The sequence below is a fragment of the Balearica regulorum genome, chromosome 3 (genome assembly GCF_011004875.1).
Source record: "Balearica regulorum gibbericeps isolate bBalReg1 chromosome 3, bBalReg1.pri, whole genome shotgun sequence".
NCBI lineage: Eukaryota > Metazoa > Chordata > Aves > Gruiformes > Gruidae > Balearica > Balearica regulorum.
The window spans coordinates 57,566,781-57,593,623 of record NC_046186.1 but is presented as its reverse complement, the minus strand read 5'-3'; the positions used below and the strand labels follow the sequence as shown (position 1 = coordinate 57,593,623).

Here is a 26,843-nt window from a genome sequence, read left to right as displayed (position 1 = left end):
ATTTCCATATCAAATACAAATCCTAATTAACCCCTGCCATTTGGCTGCTGCAAATTGACAGATATGCCAACTCTCTGGAAGTGAATTCTCTGCTAACAGCAAAAGGAAGCTTTGTCACACCTTTATTAGAGAGGACTTGCCGTAAGTGACTGATTCAGAAACAACAGAGCTGGCTGACTACGGTCCCCCTAGACAAAATACTTTGGCCATGTTTTAACAAAAATGTGCGCCGTAAGGAAGCATCAGCATCTTCCCTTGGAGGTCTCTCTATTTTGCCTTTGTGCAGTGCTTCCCCTCCATTTGGATTCTGCAGCGATACCGTCAACTCAGATTTTGAGCTCACTGTGGAAACCTCTCTTTTGTCTCTCTTTTTAAACTCAACTGTGAGTCTGACCCATCTGTTATCAAAGCAGTTTACACACACTAAACCCTGCAGAGAATGAGTGACAAAGTAGTGTGAGCTTGTGACCTATGTTTCAACTTCACCACTGCCCAGCATACCACAAGTTGCTATTTTTTAACAAAATCACTTTGCAAATTGTGCAATCCAACAGGGGTCAATGCCATTTTGTGGCAACAGACCCTTATGAAGGGAACAAATAAAGATCCCAAAAGCCGATAGGAAAAAATTCCCACACAAATGAAAGCTGAAATACAGACTGAAGGGTATGTCAAAGTCAATGTGCTAAATACAGACCCTTGAGACAGGATCATTCAAGGTTACAAGGCATTACAGGTTGTGGGGTCCTATCTATCCAGCTTGCACTTTCATTTGTGATCATTTAAGCATGCATCTAAATAAAATGCCAATGTTCCTCATACAGTTAATGGGAAACAAGTATCTTTCAAGGACCTCAAAAGGACATCCTTCCTAACCAAGTTCAGAATTCTTTACTGGGCAGCCAGGATTTCCTTTTGGGGGTCTTCAGAGTATATTGCCTCTTTCCATCAATTATACAGGGAAGAAAGGCATTTCATTTGGGGGACATACTCCCTTGTTACCATTTCCTCAGCAGAAATGGTAAAATGCACATTCAGATTTAACTCCACAGGAAAGCAGATCACCCCTGGTTTGTAAAAGTCTCATGGTAAAACATTTATGTAGGTTTCTAAAGAACCTAGGCATGACTAAATGAACAACCAGACATTCTTCTCACACAAAATCAGGACACGTTTTCTCTCCTGCAGTTCAAATCAGACTGAGTGATCAAAGTGTCATCTTTGCCATATATAAACACAACGTGAATGTCTTCCATTGAGATTTTCATGTCTCTAACTGGCTGTGTTTCTGGCTTGCTACCTGAGAAATGGGATAACTATTATTTTCTTGATTTCATAGTATGCTTTGACCTTTGTGGACAAAAGTACTATTCTCAGCATCACAAATACTTGCAAAATGCTTTTCTTAGAAGGACATGATACAGCTAGCCATGTGATTAAGTGATGTTTCAGTACAATCCTTTGAGACCTTTGCTCCAGCCTTTCACATTGATATTTATCTTCCAAATTTGTCCTGGTAACCAACGCTGTCGATAGCTCAGCAGGACATTCCTCATAGGCAAATAAAGATTATCAAAACCAAACCAAGTGCCCCTCCTCAAATCCTATTTTAATATTCTAAAAAAAATCCTGAAGCCTGATTTTGAATTTTTCTCTCTTCCATGCTCTTCCAAACATGACATTTTCAAAAATCTTGATGAATACATACACTGATAATAACAGAAACAATGTAATAACACGAACATGACCAAGGCTTATTGCAAAGTGTTTCCCAGGTAATTCTAAAAAGTAGTTCTTATGATGCTTGGCAAACTTTTTAATTTCCCACACAGAACAGGTAAATAATAAAAGACATGAACAAAATACTGTCGGGTTACAATTTTGTCAGGTAATGTGCTTAGGCTTCGCTGTGAGTGTGAATAAATAACACAAAGAGCATTCCATGCAAGGTACTGAGCTAAACCAATTCTTTAAGAGAGACATTAAAGCAAATCTTCTCCTTCACATAACAACGACCTCTTGAGATCTATTTTCTTTCATTCCATGTTTAGTTTATGTATGTCTCTACAAATCTTTTGTGACTAGGCATAGCATGTTTGTAGAGTGCAAAACAAATTTTTAAATATGCTATACAGTAAATTTACATTTCTGTAAAGACATCTTAAAGCTATTTTACAACTAATAACTATTGGGAGCCTGTGTATTCGTTGGAGCTTAGTGGGACTGATTACCTGTCTTTAGAAAGCCAAGAGACTGCTGACATCTCTGATTACAGGAGGAAGGCTTTGGGCATGAAAGTTTCCATGACTTTTCAATAGATTTTTAAACATTCGTTTCATGGCAGACACATCATGTAAAAGGACATTTTTAGATCTTGCCAAAGGTCTGAAACCATCATTTTTTTACTTTTTTTTCCTCCCCCTCTTTTTCCACCTAGTTGCTTGGACAGGTGTATCCAGTTTTTCCACTAAGTTCCTCATATTGCAGGATTATTTTTTATTTATATGCATATTGGCATGCATAATTACAACAAGGTTTATTCTACCCAATATACACAAAGGTAAGAAATTAGAGGAATTCCTCCCAAATATTTGAATTCTATTTTTAGCACTTCAATTCTGCTATAAAAATTAGACATCGATTCCTATGATAATAAAGATTGGAAAAAATTTTCAGTCCAAATTTAATCTATTAAAAATTGACCTACCTATAAAGATTTTCTACAAGAAGCAAGGGAAAGGTGGAAACCCTTTATGTACCCTGATGTGTAAAAGAGAAATGCCTTCAAAGAATACTGAGAGCATGTAAAGGGTAATTATTTTTCTCACCCATTTTCACATTCTTATCCAACCAATGTCACAACTGCAGTTACCACTGCCAGACTTTGCTTGAGCAAAATAAAAGCTGCAGCCAAGAAGACCTGTAGCCCAACTCTTTAACAGTGAGGATCTTATTGAAAAAGTAGTTTTGTTCTTGGTGAAAGATGAGGTCCCAGTTACACAAAATTATAATATATCCTACTTTCACTTTCTGGAAAGAATATATTAATACTCATTAACTTGAAGCTGAAATCAGGCATCAGAAAACATCACATAAATTACAGCTAAGTGCATAAATAAAGGATTTGCAAACTAAACAAATTCATAAGCTTCAAAACAAATTTTAAGCTTCATACAGTTAAGCAGATACACTTTCCTACAAAGACGTTCTGTGGGGATGTAAGAGGCATTTGCGTTTTCTGACCAGACAGCTGGTGTACTCTAAAATCAGCGTTGTGCTGGTTTACACCAAGGTTTGGCCCATGCATCCAGAAGCATCCATGAAGATTTTGATCACCACTGTGTCACAGATTGCATACATATGGAATACTGACTAAATCTGAAGCCCTTACAAGGAGAAAATTTCTACTGATGTTTAGTTTTATCTAATAAGGATTTTAAAATCAGATCGATGGTAATATACTATTCCATTAACCATAAGTGTGGGCATATATAACATACATTCAAATGTGGCACTTATACAAACCCAAGAGACACATCTCACCTATCCAGCATGATGTTACAAGGTACGTGAAAAATAAGACTGAATAAAATAGTATATAAAAATTCATCAATCTTGCAAATCTCTCAAACCATAGAAGTAGTATTACAACAGTTTCTACTACTAAAAACTTGTAGGACAGACTGAAAAGATGTTCAGGCACCATATCTTTTCTCTTTGTATTTCATAACATGTATCATGAAAATAGAATTAGGAGAGCAGAAAGTTGATGACTTGTTCAGACAAGTTTCTGCAATGCAATGGCATGCTGGGGCATACAGTATTTATCAGCACTGCTAATGAACTGCGAAGTGGGAAAGCTTTATCTGTCTGCTGCCTGGGCTAATCAAGGGTGATGCTAGAAGAGACAGGCTTGTCTCAGTCCTGAGAAACGCCAAAGCTGCCACCACAGGAGTTACAGCTAAACTCAGACGACACGCTTCCAAGATTGCACTCTCTGCTCTCTCTCAACTCATCCCAGCCTACTAAGTCTTACAGCTGCAATCATCCTGGGCGAAGAGAGGTGACCTGCAACCGGTGACTTTGAAACTTCAGTGACCACTGGAGTGACGGAAGAAATTCTATAGACTCTGGTGCCTGCGAGGCAGGGTTGCTGTGAGCTATCTCTTCCTCTGTGGTCAGCATATTTTTAACTAATCCCTGCCTTGCCTGGACATGCTCTTGCAATACCTCTAACTATTCAGATGTCTTGGTGGGCACCCTGTGTCTTCTCTGATTGCAGAGTTAAGTCCTAATAAGAAATGACATTGTTTCCTCAGCGTACAACATGCTGCACACACATCAGCCAGCACACAACAAAAAAGACACAGCCCCTGCATTTCAGCTGATTAACCCAATCCCTAGCGAAACCTGTTGCCCCTTTGAGGTAAAATGTATTTATCTATTATGGCACATGTTCAATATATACAGTTACACTACAACCAAACCAAAAGTGTCCTAAACACATAGGCTGAGATGTTTGACTACAACTTATTCATATTAATCCTTGCTTGGAGTGGGATGCTGTTGTTCTATGGAAAGTTTTACTATATTAATAATGACATTGTCTCAATATACAATCTATAATATATCTAAGTACATCGAATAGGTATGATTTCTTGTATAAACCTTCAATTAAATATACCTGTCTAACAATGTCACCTTGTATGCTTGTCAGAGATTGGTAAAAATATATATATGTATCCAGTCTCCCAGTGCACAGGATCCAGTGATTAACTTTTAATCGCTGCTGCCAGCCTCTATTTTCAAATACCGGTTGTTACGCTGTATTTAGAGGACTATTTTCTCATTCCAAGGGAGAACAGAGTTCCGGAAAAATTCTTGACGTGCACCCAAAATGCAAGAGAAGTAACTCAATGTGTCCCACATTACAACACCCAGACTAGGGTAACAAGCCAGGTTACTTGCGAACTGTAAATGAAAAGTTAAGGAAGAAACCTCACAGATCCATACAGCCAAACAACAAAGCTGTCAAAGAGTTGGTTCCAGCTCATCTGTTATCGTTTTCACAATGCTACATGGTTTATGCTAAATCACAATCCTAAGCCACAACGTTATTTGGGAAATCAGTTCCTACAGTTAGGAAATATTTGACTGATTACAGCATCTCCAAGTTCTTATATTCCCTCTTTATCTTTGCACTCTACATGAGCATCGCAGAGAGAAAACAAAACAGCAGTCAATACACTAGCTGCAATATGGCTTCCTATGGTAAGGACAACATGTCATTGGCTTTGATATTTTTCCTTGTCCAGTATGTGTTTCTCTGTGTGTATGTGTGTGCATGTGTGAGCGCGCACGTTTTCTTCTCTTTTCTATGGTGCACTTCACTGACATATTTAATAGTCACTCATTTCCATAGCATTTGTTTATCATAACTTACAAAGTCAAATTGGAGGATTATATTGTATTTACAAACAAGTTGGCACTTACAGAATAAATTATTGATTCCTCTTTATTTTTTATTTCATTTTATTTTCCTTTTTTCTCCTCTTCTTTTTCACCCCAGGGCATCCAGAATTCAGGCAGAATAGTAAAACCTGCTGCCTGCTGCCATTATGCTACATTAACATGAGTAAATAGGATTCCAGCTGGTACACTCTTTCCCAATGGTTTGCTTGTTGCTTAGAGGCAGTGCCTTCCACCTCAGTTCATGTCCAATTCTCAGGAACTGTTAGTCAAGTGAAAGCAAAGGCTGCATGTTTTCTTCCTCATTCTTATCCATGCGTTTCAGTACCCCAGGATCCACAACTGACTGAGACCTGCAGAGGGATAACATGTTTATTTGACATTTCTAGATCAAGACAAATGAGGGTAAACCTCAGCGGTCTTTTGTTTGTTTTCATTTCTGCTAGGGCTTAAAAATAATGGTACAGCATTAACCAAGCATCTGATCATTGCAAATGGTCAGAAAATACCCTCACGGAGTGATTACACGGCTTTAATGGGCTGGCTTGTGGATACAGGAGCAAAAGGTGGAATAAAGTGGTGCATCCTCAGCACACAACAGAGGGCAAACTAAGCTGTCTTTTGTACTGACTCAAGCACTGATCCTCTCTATCAGAAGGTTACACAGCACCAGGCTGGTAAAGGAGGTACAATTCGGCCACCCAACTGGCTAATGGCACACTGTAATTAGTGGCATGTGTTAGCTGGAAGCGCAAGTTGCTCCTTTTCTGAACAGCACTTAAATGCAACAGCATGAGCTCCTAAGCCAACCCTAGGGCATCCTGCCATGACCAGCAGGATTTCTGGAGCAGTGGACACATCTGTCAAACTCACTTATCAGCTCAACTAAACGGAGCAGAGAAGGATGGTAAGGGCAAATTCAATGATGATCGTAAAATTTCTCCAGATTCTCTGGTTCAGCACAGAAGTGTAACACTGGTACTGGGACCCTGCAACAGCCATGTGTGAGGGAAAAAGAGGAAACCCCAACCTCCAGTAAAATCAAAATGCTCCATTAAAAACAAAGTCCGAAGTGTTAAGATGCGGTCTTACATCACCTATGTCTCAGCTTGCCTAAAAGCAGACCTTACTGTAGGGATACAGTAAAAGCAACCCTTGTTTGATGTTCCCTTTAGTGAGCTGAATCTCATGCTAGAAATGCCTATTTCTCTTCCTTTCTCAAATCTAAAGATTTGAGCATATGTACATCTACAATGTAGGTATCTATTTTTGATCAGCGGAAGCACACTGTGACTGCAGCATTGCTACAGATTTGCCCATTTGGAGGGCTACAGCACAGAGAAAAACCTTTATAAATTCTGACCTCTCCTACAGAGTCAACCCCCCACTCTTATAAACCGGCATCATCCACTGAAATCAATGAATGAGGCTGCTGGCAGGACACAATTTGGTCTTTCTCAAAAAAATCTAAAGAAAACCTTCAAAAACACAACAAAAAACATCTGAATTAAAGCCTAGGAGAAAATTTTAAATACAAGGATATTATCTAATAATACCACATTCTCTTACGAATGCTAAAATCAAGAAAATTAGCTTTAAAAATCTGACGATCTCTCTTGTGATGAACATAATTAAAAAATTTTAATTAAAACTGTACAATAACCCTCATCTAGAACACCGGTCAGTTCCTCAGGCAGAAAACTAAACCACTGAATTAAAAATGCTTTTTTAAAATATTCACAAGGTACTGTGCCAGTGCAAAGCTGGTTGAAAATTTGCTGGTGGGAAGCTGTACTCCTGGAAAATCAAGTTCATCAAGATAAAAAGTGCTGTGGAAGCATACTAATTTCAAAAGATTCCCAACTGAATGTAAGTACTAATAGGAGACTGAGCATTTTCCTAGGCTGCCAATGTCTGAGCAGCCAAGGTTTCCAGTTCTCACCTGGGGAACTGAAGGGGAGCTGGAAAGCCTGCAAACCTGGTCTCAAAGTCCCAGTGAGGCAGTTTTGGTTGCAAATTCCCAGGGCCCCCCAAACTGCCAGCACCAAGGCAGATGTGAAAATGAAACTGCACAAACCCTGATCTATAGCTTGTAAGCTCAGGAGCCTAATTGCCTTAAAGAAGGAGAAATCGTTTTCATTCCATTTTAAATCAACATTTACTGTCATGCTTCATTCCCTTCAGCAGCAATGCATGAATGAAGGTATGCAAAAGGAAAAATATTTCTGTAAGTCTATAGCACCTTCTATCTACATCTCCCAAATAACTTTATGGACGTTACTGAACAAATTCTCATGACACACAGTAGGACAGAGCTGTGCTGCAAAGCCCCATCGCAGAGGTGAGGAACCAAAGCCACACACAGATACTTTGCAAAGCTGATCAACACCGACATCTGCCCTGGGGGATTAGCTGAAAACAGGATGCACATCCCTGCAGCTCCAGCTGGGTGCCTCAGCCCTGGCAGCCACGGATGGACGCATCAAAAGTTCAAGAAGATCTGAAGGAACACCACTGGTTCACATAGGGGCAAAAATGAGTAACAAAGAAGTGAATTCTGGGCAGAATTTTGGTTTAGGAAGGATATTCTTTCAGAGCAATAAACTAATTTTAAAATGGCATGCGAAATTAAACAAGATAATTGTTGCAGATCTGCTCGATGCTTGTGAAATTTGTTCTAAGAAGTTAAGCACTTTTTGTTGACCTGCTATCGTGGTTTTTTATATGTTAAAAACCTTCTTCTGGACTAACATACCACACTGAGTATGGCTTTAAACTGAGAGAAAAAAATCCACCAGGTGCCAAAGTCAAGTTAAATCTAATTTTTAATGAAATAGAGTTTATTTGTTTTACCCTAACTTTTCTATTTCTGTTTTAACACAGTCTGTGCACTTAGTACATCAAAGTCCTGGGACTTTCTGTCCATCTTACTACCATTCCCTTCTACTTGGTACTAGCACAGTAAGTCCACTTAGTACTTTTTATATCCAACAGCAGGGAAGGAGGATTCCAGCAGGTGCTGCAGACATGCTAACTGAAAAAGGATGCGAAGAAGGGGAGGACGTTTCAGCTCAATATTATGTAGCTACAATTTTCAACACGCTTATTTCCTGTGGTATGTCTCCTACTGTGTCAGCTAACCCAGACTGAAAGAATGTCAATTTGAAGTTTACACTGAAGTTTAATTCTGCATGAAGGATTTTTCAAGCACAAGTTAAATGAAAAGAAAATAGGTAAGCGTGAGAAAGCATTCTTCGAGAAAGAATCTGGTCAATCCACTGCTTTCCCATTTAATAATGATGTACTTGCTCATGATAGTCTGGAAAAGTCTGCTCCAGAGGGTCTTGTCATAGGCTTTCTCATGGTTTTTCATGGCATCCTTGGATGAAGCTATTTACTCTCGTGGTTTAATTTTGCAACAGTAAGAGATACACATTTCAGCTCCTAAATTCTACCCTTCTCTCCAAGATAGCGTCTCTATTGTCTCATAATTCTTATATTATGTGCAAATCATACATAAATGTGTTGCTCATTTTTCTCCTTCCCCTGGCTCTTTGCTGTCCCATTTTCTCCACTACTTGTGTTAATTGCATATTTGTCATATGGCTTCAGGACCTTTTTTAACTTCTCCTTATCCTAGTTCATTCCCATCCACTCTCTTGCTATTTCCCACTTTCAATGCACTGTAGGTTTTTTTCAACATGAAATCCTTAAACTTCACTGCTTTTTTTCTTTTTTATTCCTATGGCAATCTCCTGTTGTCTCCTCTCTATTTCGCCAAAAATATCTCCCTTTCAAACCACACTGTCCTCCTCCCCAGTCCATGCAACATTTTCCAACCAAAATCATCCTCCTGGCTAAGGAGTCTGAAAATATTTTATCCTGTTTGATCTGCTTCCAGAGTCTCTCTCCTTTTTGCATCAAATGCTATCATCTCCTGAAACTGAATTCTCAGCTTAGCATATCCTGACTTAATTTTAATTACTTTATATATTGTTTTCTGTCCTGTTTGTTCTCCTCTGATTCACTGCTAGGCCTAGCCCTTATGAGCTGCGCTCTGACTTTTGCTGTCCTGCTCAACCTTTTCTATCATCCTGCTCTAACCTTTCCCCTTTCTCTTCTACTGCCCTGGCAAGGTTGGACCAGGTTTACCTCTCCCAAGTGAATTACCCCACTGCTTCCATTGTTACTGGAGAGGTAACTAACCTCTCCCTATGCTTAACTGTCTTTTAAATGGTAAAATGCAGCAAGCAATTACACTGCATCTTCTCAAAGAGAAGAATATCAGAAAGCCAGGACGTTTACCAGACTCGAGTATAATGATTGGTGCTGATTTTTGTCCTGGTTCTCATTATTACATTTTCTCATGTCACGTGCAGTCACTGTGACTGACAGTTCAGATGCTGCAAATGTCCTGGCACCTACAGGCTGGTGGATACCAGGCACCAGGCTATGAGATGGAGGAAGGTAAGAGTTATCGTCACCATCCAGCTGGAAAATTGGCCCCAATTTACCCTCTGCACTGAGGCTCACTCCAGCTAGCGCTGTCTCACTAATACATACTTGTAGGCTGGGGTGGGTTATCAGCTTATTCCAAACACAGTACTGTACACGCCAGCTCTATGGCACCGCAGAAACAATTAGCTGCGCTGAGCTCGCAACTCACATAGGTAATAATCAACATTATGGTCTATAAACAACAGTGATCTTAGAAAAAAAATGGTCCTCATATATGTAATAAATTGAGGGAACCACCTGCAGCTTCATAAAAGAGAAAAAAGGTAAATTTTAACCTTATGGCAATACTAGAAGGCCACAGTTCATTTAACCCACCTTTTCATGGATTTGGGAGAGAGGTCCTTTTCTATATCCTTTGCAGGAGCGTTGTAGGAGTCCGCATTGCATTCGCTGTCATCATCATATTCATGGTCAAGCAGTGTTCTTGCCCATGTCCCCATGTCGTAGGGCGGCAACATTCCTCCAAACTCTGAAGGCAGGATCTCAGGGTGTATTAGCTGATGCAGGCTGTTGAGGTTATTACCATGCAGGAATATCTGTATGTACACATGCAGGTAAAAACAAAGCAGTACCACAAAAATCGTCAAAGCCCAAACCACATCATCATTATTAGAAGATATTATACAGTTTCAATATTCTGGCCATGTTGGGCTAACAGAGATGGCCACTAAGGCACACATCGTCCCTGCCTTAAGCATGGTCATGCTATGTTCATAAACCTACAAAGTAATTAAAGCATAAATGACTTGAAAAGTTTGCAGGACAAGGGGCCTAAGGAGGGTAAGAACTGATGTCTGGTAACTAGATGGACCGAAGATTACACAGACAGACTGCCTATCTCTTGTTGTTCTCTTCCTTATCCTGTGAATTACTATAAGTGAATAGATTAAGAATATAATAAATAAAACTAATATTCACCATACACATTAAGGAATATATATTGACTTTCATCATCCAGCCATGAGTCCTATAAATAAGATAAATAGTGCAGTGTAATGAAAACTCTGCTGGAAAGATTTTCTTCCTTAATACAGTGGTACTAATAACTACCATCCACACTTGACAATATATGAAGTAAGTAATAACAGTAAAATAATTTCTGTGACAACAATGAAGGACTAGTTGATGGACTGTTTGATATTTTCCATCAATGTTTTGGTAGACTGATTTTCATATAAGCTTTACATTTATATATATGTATATTAATATGACATATGTATATGAATACTTGTATTTATATTTATGTTTAACCTTATTGTTTCTCCTCAGAGATCTGGAATGTGTGACTGGTGAGCACTAGAAGCAGAGCACCTGTGGATTTGGACATCCTTCTCACACAGATCCCAGGGACCTGCAGACCTTCCACTGTGAGGAAATGCCTGCTCTTGGGTATGCCTACACAGACAGCTCACAGCAGCTATTTCTAGACAAGCAAGTAAGATGGGCCAGGATTCACTCTTTGGGACTAGGAGCAACTGCCATGGCATAGTTCACATTCATATGGTTAAACTCCTTTCATCTCCAGAACAAGCTCACCTCATCCATACTGCTCACTGGTCCATGCCATTCCCAAATTGCTACTGGGCAACGTCTAAGAAAGCACCAGCTGGCACTGGTCAGTGCCCTGCCAGAAAGTGCCTGTACAATTAAACAGTAGGAATGGCAGTGCTCGATCCTTTTTAAGTGACTAGCACAGAAGCAGATAAAAAGGATCGAGCACTGCCATTCCTACTGTTTAATTGTACAGGCACTTTCTGGCAGGGCACTAAGTTTTGGACTCTACGTTGATATTTAACGACCTGACTACTTCTTATAGGTATTCAGTATTGACAAAAGCACTTGTAAAAAGTCAGTGTTTCTGAAAATATATGCCACTGATTCAGGTGTCTAAATAAATATGTAGATGTTAACTGATAAGCATCCATGTTCAACTGCCTTGTCACTTATTTTTAATGCTGTAACACACCCATGAGCTATACTTTACTCCCTGGTTATGCATACACAGCACTTGACTTAAAAAGGCCTCAAACATATCTGGCACTATAATACTCTTTGTTGAAGCTGTAGTTAATGGAGTGCAACTGAATCCTGCAAAATGGGTTTTCATTTGCATATTTATAACAGATATTACCTAAAAGGCTTTGTGATCTATAGTTCAAAATCTGTGAATACCAGAGACCTCTCAAGCATAATCTGTCAGTAAAAATCAGCTAAACACCAAGGATCATTGTGGCCTTGTAGACTGTGTTTGAGGAGAGAAAATACAGAGTTGCTTAGAGACCTCATCCCACAACAAAAAAAAAAAAAAAAAAAAAAAAAAGATAATCACATTCTTTGTAGTGGCATTGTACATGATGCTGATTGTGTTTTCCTGGATGACAAATTTCCTGTTACAGAAATAATATCGTTCTATGTGCTATCACCACCAAGCTCTAATTTAATTGCACGGATGCAAATGCTACAAATTCAGCAACATCTCAGAGACTGCTCGTACTTATGCACAGATGCACGCACACAAATTTCCTTTCATTGGCTTTCATTGAAATCAGTATTTGCAAACTACTATATACCAGCTGCATACTGTAGTTCATGCTAATGTCAAGGAAATCACACTAGCAAAGGACTTTGTACTCAATACCTTTGTTCTTAAAAGCAAGACACAAATAATTTTAACAGAAATTGAATAGAATTGAATTGAATAGAATCTTAATAGAAACTGTAATATTGGCAATATTTTTAATATAACATAGGAGAAAGCATATGATTATATATTAAAATACACTTAAATGCACTGCTTGACTGTGTCCTTAAAGGATAACACTGTATGTTTCTAAACCAGTCAAAGATAATCTTTACAATGCAGATGTATTTAAATACTTTCCACAAATAGCAAGCTGATATACTGTGTATATCTATTTTATTAGCGTATGACACATCTGCTGACTACAACTGCCAGGTAATGTACAATTAACAGAAGAATACCCTTTTTCGTGTCTTCTCCTTTAAAAAGGGCCGTATAACCGTGTAGAGGGCATGGATATACCACGGCTGATTGACAAAATGTATTCCTCCAAACCGAGCTGGAAAACTGTCCTGTATGTGACAAAACAAATACATACAATATGAGTTGACTCAACAGAAGTTGCACATGCATCAAATCATTATTTTTATGCTGAATGCTTTCAATTTAATAATAAACCTTAAACAAGAAGAAATGTTCTTTAAAACTGTGTCCTCTCAGTTGAGTTCCAACCTTCCACACCAAGCAGCACCCTGGACAGAGCGATGAAGCAGCACACTGAGACAGCTATGGTATTCAAATAAAGGCATGGCATTTCTAACCTTCAGAAATACTTTTAATATTTATGATTTGCCTATAATCCATCTATGCAATATATTTTTCTTTTTTCCATGTCTATAAATTTCATTCATTTTTAATAGTAACCATCTCAACTGTTCCAGTGTCATTGAAGAGCACTAGAAATGTCCCTCTTGTTTCCACCTCAAAAAGAAAGTGTAAATCTAAACTACTATTCGAAATGTCTCCAATATTATTCATATTTCATAAAACTAAGAATGCATTAAACATTATGCATAAACTGTTATGCAATATCCATGACAGTAATTCTTGTCACATAGTCAGAGGCCTTCTGGGAGCTTAAATGTAAGGATAGCATATCTGTATTGAAGCAATTACTTTTCTTTTTTCTTACTGAAAAACACCAGGAGCAGACAACTCACTAGGAAAGATTCTGATCTGCATTTTCAATTTCTAAGTCGAGAGAATACGCCAGAGGATTTGGCAGTTTGAAGAGCGCAGCCACGCTGTCCTGGAATACTATTACCAAATTCATCAGGTGTCCTTGTTTTGTCTTTGCCTAGTTGATCATACGCTCAGACAATGCAATAAGCTACTGTCATCTCTATGTTGCCTAGAGTTGCAGTACTGAGCAAGGAAGCAAGAGGTGTAAACAGGCATGTAAACTGACGTGTGCCCCCTTTTGTTTTCATGGATTATGTCAGAACCTTCTCACTGTTTAGGTATACAGACTTATTAAATGAATGGCTTTCATTTGAACCTTATTCAACAGGTGGTCCACTCTAGCCAGCCGTGGTAGTCATTTAGATCAAAACCAGATTCCTCACAGCAGCAGCAATTCCAATCTCTGGCTTGACAATACAAACAAGTACATGCTACACCTCCTCCTCCTGTGTGGATGCAGTAAAGGCAGCTTCAGGTGTGTGTCAGAGGGATCAGAGGCTCAAAGGAAAGCAATCAAATTATTAGATGGGGCACTCTGCAAATGGACATATTTTGTCCTTTCTGGAGACAAGACAGCAGTCCATATAGAAGCATCCACAGTCTAGGTATAATCCATAAGGCACCATTTGAAGCATACTGATTTGAGGTCATACAGCATACAGTAAAACAATGGCCAAGAAAAAAAATCATCAGCTCTATCAACCAATCAAGAACTGTCAAATAAGGAAGGCAGGAACTATAGGAAGGAAATCTTTAATGAAATGTTTCCAGGTAGGAATATACTTTGAAGAAGTGCATGTGACAAGTATCCTCCTCAGCTCTGTGAATGGATACAGAGCTGTGAGAATAATGAAGCCAGAAGAAGTCACTTGTTCCTCTCAAAAATACCATTCAAATACTGGCAGGCACTCCTAACCCAGGGGGTCTTTACATCAGGGTGCCACCTGCCTTCAAATTGCAACATCTCTGTAGATTACCAGATGAAATATTTCCCATCAAGGAGGCAATGCATTAACAATAATCTACAGGGAGGATGACAGCTACAACACACACCACTAACATCTGGCTGGCCACAGCACAACAGTCAATGCAATTAACAGTCTATTTGACAGATTTTCTCCAGAAACATTTGATTAACAATAGGCTTGAAATAAAACAATCTTATTGAAAGACTATGCTACAGAAGCCTCACCTTGCTAAATGCCCAGTTCCCGTCAGCGCTGACTAAATGTCAGACAGGATGGTTGATAATTTGACATGTAATTCACCCTGTTCAATATCGTAAATCCCCAAACACCATTTTGAGAACACAACCTCTGATGTACAGAAGGTAGTAAATTATGTCCCTATCACAGCAATCCAATGAATCCATTAGGAAGGATAAATCATTGGATGACATCTTAACCTTTAGTTGCAGGAGAAACCATTCATCTACAGAAGGTTGTGTTTATTTGGTTTATCACGGGCTGCCAGTCCAGCAAAGAAGACCTGTGCAGCATGCTGTGTACCATGCACAAAAGAGCATACGCTGGAGCTGCAGAAGACCTCTTTTGCTAGTTTCATCTAGATGTCTTTGAAGATATCTTCACAGTTAACTCTGGAATGGTAACTGTGTTAAGCCTCGCAAGGGTCAAACACTTTTTCTAATGTAGGCACTACAGAAGACAGCAAAGCAAACCGGCCATTCCTGGCTGCATGCCTTCTTGCATGCTTCTATATTTTATAAGCTTTTAAAATAATACAAATGCTCTGAAACTTACACACACCAAGTTACGAAATGTTTGCTCTTTATTGCTCCAAAAATGTCTCCCACAGAAACTGAGGATAATTTGCGAATGAGAAGATCTCAACAGACAAACAGCCATGCGCACACACAGATTCAGAGCAGAGAGCCAAAGGTATTTGTATTCTGCCATAGGCTCAGAATGGATGACTTGTCAATACTTGGTTATTTATAAAGATACTAAATTTCCAGCAGATAAAAGGAGTATCTTTAGAAAGTACCACTTTGACACTTCCACTATCTTTTTCTGCATCTTGGAATCCATTTACATGGAAGGTCATGAATATATGTGGAATGATCCTCAAATAGAAGACACCACTTGATATTAAAAGCCAGTTTGTCTCAGTATTTTTCAACAAGTCTAGAGGCATTTTCCAGAACTGACTAAAGAAGTTGAGTACCTAACAATTTCTGTGAATGAACTGAGGTGCCCAAATGCAGGAGCACTTCCTAAGGTGTAATTAAGAACCCTCAAAATTTGGGCCTGGAAACAGAAAGGGTGATTTGGTCAGAATGATCCTGCATTGTACACAATGCTGAGACTAGAATTCAAAAGCTGCCAAATGCAGATCCAAAACCCAATCTCAACAACACCTGGTGAGAAAATAAAAAAGTGGAATAAGCAACTACAGCTGCTGGAGAAACAGGTGTCAGAAGGTTGTCTGGCTCTTCTCAGACGTATCTGTCTTCCGCATAGGGATTTGCCAGACAGATGGCCATCCTACACAAACAGCAGGTAGGAATTTCTTCCAAGTCATTGATTCTTGTGGTTTTTTATGTAGATTAAGTCACAAGCGTGGTGGCAGTCACAACTGCCTCTGCAGACATATTGCACTTCAACAGAAAAGCCTGTAACCCATGAATCACATGAATTCTAAGTAAAAGGAATCCCATGCCAGAAAACAGTAAGAAGTGGACATCGGCCATGAGGTGAGCTGTGCATTTGACTGGAAAAGTAATAAATCTGGTGGAGTATTACCAAACCACTAAAAAGAACTAATTATATATACACAGTGTGTGTATTTTTTTAGCATTGACAATAACCTCTCTTTATGCACCAGAACGCAACCTAAGTATGCCTCTGATGAACACAGTTTGGGACATATCCACACCACAGACACAGGCAAGCAGGTAGTTACTATTAGGGACCACAGTCCTTGTGATATAAGGCTCACAAGTGGCAATTAATAGTGGGCTGCCAAGGAAGAGGCAGACCCCTACACTACTGTTTGCAGGACAGGATGACTACCAGTGCCTGGCAGTTAACTGACCTCTCCTCTAACATCTATAAGTCAGCGTTGGAGAATGAACCCAAGCAAACCGATTCACCAGGTTTCCATCTCTGATTATGTGGTTCTGCTCACTCACAGCACAGCAGTTTTACCTCTCTGACACACATAATTTATATGACCTGTCTCCACAAGCTTCCTCTCCAAGGACCCAGCTGGTGTTGCCTGCTACTGCACTTTTTAGCAGATGCTAAAAAGCCAGGTTTCAACTTGCTGGGCACCACATCCCACCCTGTGCCAGGCTCAGTTATCACCTGAGCCAGCTCTCAGGGTCCTGCTCTCCACTGTGGCCAGCAGAAACTTTTACAGCACCTCTAATAACAGCAAAACCAGTATATGACATTTTCAACAGTACCTAAGAGAGAAAAGTGCCAAATTCCTACTGGAAATCAGTGTGAGTTTTCTTAGTGCTGTCAGAATTCTTATATAGAGATAATAATAAGTGACCCACCCTTTTCATTGTTACCAAATGTGAAAAACTAAAATTCTTCTTAAAGCCCACAGCATTCTTCACTCCTTGGGTATTGTGTCTACGTTTAAACCTCTGAAGTCTACTTTTAAAGAACTAGCGCCCTCCCCCCCCCCCTCCCAGCAGAAATCAGTACTGGAGTCAAATCTGTTTGCACAGCTCTTAGAATTGCAGTCGTAGAAACTGCAGGGAGGGCTGTGTGCCCCCAGACGCACTGTCAGCCCAGCCACATCAGGGTCTCACAACCGTGCTGCACATCACCTGCAAATCGCCCGTCTGGACACACCTTGCCACATACTAACGCTGTGAGAGTGCTTGGGCACATATGCTCTAGGGTCATGTTTGAGGGTTTGCTGTTCTCACGGGCAGTGAAACCGTTTTTGCAGATAGTCTAGTGGCATCCCTCAAAGGACTGTCTGCACAAATATCATGAACGCACTCACACGCGTTACTTAAGGCTGTGCTCGAGTGCTGTGGTGAATTCAGGCCGTAGCATCTCCAGGCGACAAGAGGCTACAGAGTCAAAACCGTGAAAGCTGTGTCTTCGTAACAAAAATTACAAGTTCAAAGATAGCATGTTAAATTATTAATATCTTAAATGTCACTTAAGAGTTATTCCTAAAGATAATAAATTCAGGTCTCCTCCAGCTATTCCAAAAGTCACTTCAGGGAAAAAAAAAAAAAGAAAAAAAAAGAAAAAAAAGAAAAAAAAAAAAAAAGAAATCATTATGAAGAACCAAAATAGTATCTTCATAATGGAAGACTCCACTAGAAAGACACTGAAACATTCTGTCTGATGCAAGACACAGCATGACTAAACTCAATTTTTAGCATGTTAAAGAGGAAACTATGGAAAATCACAGAAAGAAAAGGCTCTGATTAGAGGGAATATTTCACTTCTTTCGTACTTCTAGAGTTGAATTACCAGAAGAACCAAAAGCCTCTGCCATCCACATCAGGAAAGAAAACCCAAGTCTTGCTCCCAAACTGTAACTTTCACTGAATGTATGGAAGAAAAAGGCTTTCCTAATACCAAACTTCCTGCAGGCATCCATCCATGACAAGGGTAATTGCAATGTCTCAAAACAAAGTAATTTGTGTGTCAAGATCTGTACTCAAGGCATGATCTTAGACTGGGACCCTATCCAGTGGTATGGTCAGATGATAGAGACTGAAAAGTGAATCTGTGGAGGCTAAAAGAATTTGGATTGTTTTGTTTATGAAAAAAAATACTGGAAGGCAGATGTTATCTACAAACACACTAGGGAGAATAAACAACAGGTAAGGAAAGACCCTTTCAAAACAAAGGACAATGCTGACACCCAAATAAGAAAAAACTCACCATGAACACAGCTAGACTGGAAAGTGGTAGACAGTTTTGAATCATCAAACATCCAACAACTCTGGGGAGGAATAAGCCACCTAACTCGTTTTTGAAACAAGATGAAGCTAAGCTTCAGGTTGCCTGTAACAACAGGAGACTTCACCTCTGTGTTAAAGCTCTTTAAGGTTCAGATGCAAAAACATTTTCATGTTTCAATGGTGGTGAAATTTTGCTTGGTCCCTGAAATAGCTGTGTTAATGATTTCCCTCTGTAAGACTATGACATTGTCCTCTCCTAGCTTGAGCTTTTCATAGAATCATAGAATCAGAGAGTGGTTTGGGTTGGAAGGGACCTCAAAGACCACCTAGTTCCAACCCCCCTGCCATGGGCAGGGACACCCTCCACTAGACCACGTTGCCCAAAGCCCCATCCAACCTGGCCTTGAACACTTCCAGGGATGGGGCAGCCACAGCTTCTCTGGGCAACCTGTTCCAGTGTCTACCACCAGTGTCTCACAGTAAAGAATTTCTTCATTTTTATTAAACAATGCTGAATCATTTCTAATACAAACAAAAAGTGCCCAAATAAATTTTTGTTACTGTGTTCAACCAAAAGAGCACTACCTAAAGGCAAATTAACATCATTCAGTGACATTCCTACAAAATAAGATCTAATTATCTAGAACTGGATGTTGTCATTTTGCTAAGAAGCTTCCAGTGAAGCAATTTGACTTTTGGCAATCCTCCTTTTCATTTCTATTAGTCATTTTATCTTACAGCTCATATAGAAATACGTTAAATTGAATGAGATGAGAAGAGGGAGAGATGGTATCCATCCAGTGAGAATATTGCTCTTTTTATTGAAGTATCTGTTTTAATTTCAAATAATCTTCTTTCATTTCAATATGCTACTCATAAAAATTATATATTGGTTAAATTAATTAGGTGGATAGGGATTTAAAAGCCATCTGACCGCATGTGTCTGCATGTTTATATATAAATATAATAAAATAAAAAATCTACATAGATTTTATGCTTCCACTATTTGGATAAAGGGCTCAGATCTCTCTCATATTTTTAATTAGATGGGCTTGATAAAGGAAATATTTTGTATAAAATCTCTCATGTTCATTTGAAATTACTTTATTTTTGCAAATTATCTTCAAAAGGTTTTGGCATAACTTTTTTTAAAGTTTTAATTAGAAATTGTGTGAAATTCTTTTAACAATTTTTGCTTGTTTTGACAGAGGCTTGGGGTGTGGGGTAATTCTTTCCCTTGGCTCATTCGTTTAGTTTGAAGCTGGAAAAATGAAGGCTTTAATTTTAAAGAGGAAAGGAAAAATGCTGTTTTCCAAGGACAATTCTGTCTTCCACTACCAACACTGTCTCTTTTTTAATTCTAAGTAATGCTTCATTTGGAATGTGACATATTAAAAAGGATGGGGGGAACCCAAAACTTTTTCACAGCATGATACTGTTTTCCAAATTGACAAAGCCAGAAAAACAGTAAGAAAGATGGTAGAATTAGGTTCTTCTATAGTGTTTTCTTTTCCTGTGATGAAAATCATTCTTTACAATAGACAATTATCAGATGGTGATTTCTTCTATGGAAATTCCCATAGGGGAAAAAAAAAAATCCATTTTCCAGGCAGTTTGTGAATGTCTTATTAGATTAAGATTACAGACAAATGGAAAAAAAACACTATACTGCAAACTGTTGTGCATAAATATAGTAACAATACTTTCATAATGCTGATGGAATAAAAATAATGCGGGAAATTACTATTCATAAAAATGCCATACTCAAATTCCTGAAGGCAGAAGTCTTTGGCCGAGGACTGTATAGGAGGAGATGAAATGCCACACCAGCATCTCAGCTTGTACCACCCTCACCCTGAAGTCGCCCTCGTCCTGAAGTCACCCTCTTTTAGTCAGTGAGGTTATCCTGATGTCCAAACAGCCCTTGGTCTCTGCCGAGACCACTGACCACAGATTACTGTCATGATGCTTTTCATCATGCAGAAAGCCTCCCATAGCCCTGAGGCCATTTCAAAGAAGAGCATCAGTAGTTATCATTTTGCCCCTCCCCACCTTCCCCCACAACCACTTCCAAATGTGAGTAGACTAAACAGCACCTTACCCAGAATTGCCTTAGGGGAGCTACACTCCTTTGTTCTGTTTTATTCAACCAAAATGTTATCTCTTGTGCTAGCTCACATTTGCCTCATAGCAGAAGGAAGGAAGGGAAACCTTAGGATAATGTTAAACAGGGACTGAAAGAAACAATGACAAGGCAGAAACCATAGATATAAGATAAAAGTGAAGAGCAGAGGAAAACAGGAGTGATTAAATAATTAAAAATAATTCAGGGATGAATGTAGCAAAATTCCTATGATGCACAAGAGAAAAACATATTCATCATTCCTTTTCTAGTCCCTCTTCAAAACTTGCACAGAAAGGCAGGGAAAGAGAAATGTAAATTATTCTTGCGTGGAGGACCCATGTTTTACAGTCACGTATCAGGACTGATTTTGCAGACCTAAACTAAAATAGGGCAAGTAAATACCAAATCTTATGCCTTCCATATAATTTCTGCATATCATCCCAACTGATAATTTCCCAGAAGAACCAGAGCCAACCTATGGATTTTTAATTCTGGATTGGCTTCAGCCAAAATTTGCAAGAAGCTACATCAAATTGACTGTCTTTAATAGTACATCAGTATACCTATATAGGCAATGGGGTGCACAGGTCTGCAGTTGGATAGGGTGAACAGAGATAGTGCACAGAGGCAAAAATGCAAGTTTCCTTGTTGTTCCAGTTTCCAAATACCATTGTATAGTTTTGCAGTGCCAACAAGTTACTGAGTTAAAAGATATCAATTCTCCAACCAGAATATTCACTTTTTTTCCCTGGAAGTGGAGAACTTCTAAACTGTTGCCCACAATTTTATTATGTAAAGCTCCTACAAAAATGCACCTCTCGGTTTCAGACAGGGTGCATTAAAATTGGATAACCATTTTATCAGTTTCAATTTACAATAATACAATAGACTGACAACTGTAGTGATTCAAGAGTTATTTCATGAGCCAGATGTTTCCTCATACTATGAGAAATCAATCTCCATCACTGCAGTAGGCACTAAGAGCAGTAATCATTTTAGCCATCCAATTTTAATCTGTCACTCTATGCAAATGAGAGTCCTGAGAATTGAACGGAACTATAAAATTGGAGGAATAGTGATTTAAGAAAAATCAGCTGAGGACAGACACTGAGATCTAGAATGCAGCATAATTAAGCTTTAAATTAGTGGAGAAATTGAATAACTGACTTGAGATCCGTTAATAAGTATTATATTTTATTAAAAGTAGAGGTATCATGAACTATGCAGCATACAAATTTTCAAGAGGTCAGTTCCCAGTAGTACAAAACTATTTCCAGTTCGAAAAAGTGTTCAAATGTCTTTGTCATAGTACAGAATGGAGATTTATTTCAGCCTTTCAGCTTCAAGAAAGCTTCAGCCTGAACTGCTCAGCTACACTTTATCTTTACAAAGGTGCTTGAAACCATATGGTTTCCTACGAGGTAACTCCACCTCAGCTTCTCTTTTCTTCTGCACTCCTGAACAACTGCTGGTGGTACACACACGTAAAATGCTCCTGGGAGCCCAAGGATTTTCAATATTGTTTGAGGGAGAACTGTCATTACGGTTATTACTACAGAGGGTCGTAAATCACTGTTGTTGAATTCTAACTTCAGACATCAATCCCCTGTCTTTTCAAAGCCATATAAGCATGGCTTTCTGTGTTAGCTGCTACAGAGGAAACCCTGCCCATAAAAAACAGAGCTTCACAACAACTGGGCAAATAAATAATTATTTGTTTTATCAAACATATCTAGGATAAAGCTAATATGTTTATTGTGCTATCAGTATGTGCCAGTAATGAAGAAATGTGATGGTAGAGTCTATTCTAAAATCACACTTTTGGAACTCTTGAAAATTCATATCCAAGAAGTTGGAAGATCAAAATCAGAAATGCAGATCTCTTCTTGCTAAGATAAAAGTGGAACCCACGTGAATCTCTACTCAGCAAGAGAAAATAACAGTAGCCTCAGTCCACGTTACATGGATACCCACAGAGAAAAAGAACTGAATTCCAAAACCATCTGAAGCGCCAGGTCCAGTGCTGGGCTCCCCAGTACAAAGTGGACAGAGACACACTGGAGCAAGTTCAGCAAAGGGCCATGAAGATGACTAAGGGACTGGAGCATCTCTCATAGGAGCAGAGGCTGAGAGAGCTGGGACCGTCCGGCATGGAGGAGAGAAAACCTCACTCCTCCATGGATCAGGGAGATCATGGGGGATCTTATCAATGTATATATATAAATACCTGAAGGGAGGGTATAAGAAGCTGGAGCCAGGCTCTTTTCAGTGGTGCCCAGTCACAGGACCAGAGGCAATGGGTGCAAATCGAAACACAGGAGAGTCCTTTTGAACATAAGGAAACCATGTAAGAGTGCAGTTCTGAATGTCAGACACTGATGAAAAATACAAAATCACTAAGGTTACATGAGGTCTTTTTAGCTGATATTTTCCAAAAACACTTCACTTCCCAAAGCTGTGCTATTTTTGAAGTTCATCATCATCCAAAGCAACTAATGTGATGACAGACTTCGCAAACTAAATAAAAAAATGATTTGCAGGTAGATGCTAATATTTACCCTATGTAATGTACTCAAGCTGCTTGGCTTGCTTGAGATCGCTCGTCTTTTCATCACAAGAGACTGCTGAAAATGTGCACAACTTACTCCACCTAAACAAAGGCTTACCTTACTTGAAAACGCTGAAGCTTCATGCATCACGCTCCCTGAACCAGGATTTACAAAACGTAGCCGTTGCCAAGCTGTTTGCACAACAACTGAACAGGCTCCATTTCCCAAGGCTGGGAAGGAGATGCTGCCCCAGTTCTGGCTCAACACCCACCTGCAAGCCCAGCTTTTCGGAAATGTCACAGAGGGCAACGCAGGCAGCTCATAGCCCAGGGAAAGCCTGCAACACTCAGATTAACTCCACTCGTTAGCAAAACCTCTAGGAAAGAAGTTCAATTTCCATTTTGAGACTGACTGTTTATTGCTACGCTCTTAGCTCTACCAACCTAATAAAGGATGGTTGCATCTGAAACTACATCTTTTTTCCAAATATAGCATTGTTTAACAAAAGATATTTCCTTTAAATTGTAATAATGTAACATCTTCAAATGTTTGTAACTATAGTTCCTAAAATGTTTATTGCTCTACTGTTAAACATTATTCAAATTGTAGCATCTGAAGTTCAATGCAGTATACTAAAACAGCATAACCTGTTTTTTACAGACAGCTTAAGAATGTGCACAAAAAGGTCCTACCTCCTTCTCATTTTCCACTTCTCTGACTTTGCCACCTTCTGATTTGCAGCCCTCTTCTACAGCATGGCTTATATTTTCTGCTTTCTTATATTACTGTCACTCCAATGTTGGTGGTTGACGCTAACAGGAGAATTAAATCCCCAGTACAGGGACGACGACATATGGTATGCCTGAATGGACTTAATGGAAGGGAGAGACACCCTGTTGGCTGTCGCTTGCTTCCCACCCATTAGTACCACACACTGCACCATGCCATGCCATCCGGCACATACATGCTATCAAACAACCGTGCAACCATCATCCACTTGTCATTCATGCTGCAGCTGCAAATGCCCCTGCTGTGACCACCATGCGTACCTCAAAAGGAGCCTGAAAATACAGAACACTCACTTCACTGAGATGATCATTAAACATTAAACCTTAAGCAAGCTTCTACCTCTGCTTAACTGAACAGTCAAGAGTCATTCCTCAGCAACTAAGAAAAGTGACGTATGACAAGCTGAAGCAAAATCAGAGCCAATGTTAATGTAAGTAGACATGCCCTTTTCCAATCTGTCCATTCGCAAAGGGATGTGGTTGTTGAGGGTATCTGGAGAGCATGTCACAAAGCTCTTGCACCTCTGCAAAAAGCAGTTTGAGCAAGCAAAATCTTCTGTTAGGTACTAAGAGGTGTGGGGCCGCAGCAAGAGAAAAATACAGACCCAAAGAGTACAACATTTGCTAAACATAAGGTATTTTCAATTGCCATTGAACAGAATGGCATCGAAATCGAAAAAGAATGTGTCAAATAGAGTGTGTCTGTGTCTGTGTACAAAAATCATTATGCCTCAAACATCAAATTAATCTCTTAAATAATTTATTACCATGGATAATTTGTCCATTTCCAGTAGCCTATTTGCTTTAATTTAAAATAGTTTTAAGAGCTCAGACTATCAGCGTAGGACAAAAAAAGGCAGGCATTTCCTATCTAGGAACCAGAATCAGTTCTTTGTGTCCTACTGGTAGATCAATTATGTAGTAGAGCTGCTGCTGCTTGACTTTTAATCCACATTAGTTCACAGACCTTGAGCAAATTTGATGTTACCATATTAAAAAGGGAAAGCACTAGAATAAGCTATACAGAAAAAAAAAAAAAAAAAAAAAGGAAAACAGATCAAGCAAGGGGCCAATTAATCAGCCAAATGCCGGCAATGAAGAGACAGACTGCCTACTGCCAGCATGTAGGGAAATAAGAAATGCACAGATAATTCATTTAAATTCCTTTAAATGTAATAAATCCCACTTGGAATAACCAAAAGATCATTTTTAATATGTTGCAATATTACCCTTCTTTTTGGCAATTCAGGCAAAGAAATCTGCTGATGTGTATATATGTGTACATTGTAGTACTATAGATCTATAATACCTGTTCTCATCCTGAATGAACAACATTTGGAGCTACGTTCTAGATATCAGACACCAGCTGTATGCTTAGCCATTTAAAGATCCTGGCTGTGTATTTGCTGAAATAGATAATTTAAAGCAGTACTCCAATCAGCTTTGCTCATTTTGGAGCCCGGCTGATAAATCTTCACACATAGCCGAAGCATTAAAGTCTTCCATTTTCTGAACTCAAATTCCTGCATCATCATACCCACCTTTCAGAACTAAAATTAAAAGCAGCATTAATATTTAAGTGTTTTGTGGTAAGAATGCAGCAGCTAAATCTGCCAGTATACAAAAAGCAAAGGCAACCTTAGAATTTGAGTTCACTGAAATACAGGATGGAGGGGAAGAAGGTAGATGTGGGAAAAAAAATATCTCAAAATGCTTGCTAGCTATTACTACTGCCCTAGGAGATGTAGTTTGAGTGCTCTAAGGTTCCATTTCCTCACAAAGACAATGTTATTTGGTTGAAATATTTTTCCTACGACGCACAGTAGTCTCTCCTGGACACAGGAACAGATATAGCCTAGAGGTAAATGGGGACGTGAGGTGTCTGAATGTTCTGCTCAAAACTGGCAGCCTTCCCAAACTGAAACATTTCAGTTTTGACCCATTTGTCTCCAGAGAAAAAAAAATCTCTAGAAGGGAGACAATTTCATTTAGTCTTAATGGAAAATTTGCGACTCTTCTTAGAAAGGCTGCAGTGTCAAAAGTTATAATGTTTCTGCCTAAATTTTTAAAAGAACTACAATTCCCTTGGTTTTGTGCCTATGAATGCAGCACCTTAGAGCTATACTAACAGATACCACTCTGTTATTTGCTGTGATCATACAAAATGCAAGCTTGCGCCAGGATCGGAAATTGAATTTCATGCAGATCTGATGTGGAGAGTTACGTGATGAAATAAATTACAGGCAAGCACTATGCATGTGTCCCAAGACATCCTCAGTATTCACACAGATTGCTTTGTTATTTTGAGCTGTCAAACTGCTGGAAACTTCCTCACCCCGTTCAGTGACTGTGACAGACCTTGCCTGCAAAGCCAAGCCATGCAGGCTCATCTTCAGGTGGAAGCCGCAGTGCCGCACGACGGTGGTTGGCACCTCAGTAACTGGTTCCCCTGCTTTGAACTCAGCTCTGCCCCAAAGCTCCAGCAGAATTAAACAGGCTTGCTGTGCTCACTGCAGCTGCCAGCTTTCAGCAGAAAAAAAAGCCACTGAGGTCTTGACCACTTCTGGTTGTATAAAATCCCATGGTGCCATTGTAGAAGTATTAACCCCAATGTATTGGACAAGTAACAACTCAAGTAATCTCATTCTGCCTATCTAAATTCTCTCTACACTTTCAACTGACTCCAGTATTTTTACTGCTGCATTCAGCTGCCTCAAAGTGTCACCAA

At 39.3% G+C, this 26,843-nt stretch overlaps 1 protein-coding gene across 1 annotated transcript in view; it reads right to left on the bottom strand.

Annotated features, from left to right (window-relative positions):
* Nucleotides 1-1,588: 1,588 nt before the first annotated feature.
* Nucleotides 1,589-26,843, bottom strand: part of CLVS2 (clavesin 2) — a 55,881-nt gene continuing 30,626 nt past the window's right edge. Inside the window, exons 3-5 of the mRNA XM_010311007.2 lie at nt 12,970-13,080; nt 10,303-10,523; nt 1,589-5,822 (exon numbers count right to left, since the gene is read on the bottom strand). Of these exons, the coding sequence (XP_010309309.1) occupies nt 5,735-5,822; nt 10,303-10,523; nt 12,970-13,080 (420 nt within the window). The 3' untranslated portion in view covers nt 1,589-5,734. The remainder of the gene's footprint in view (nt 5,823-10,302; nt 10,524-12,969; nt 13,081-26,843) is intronic.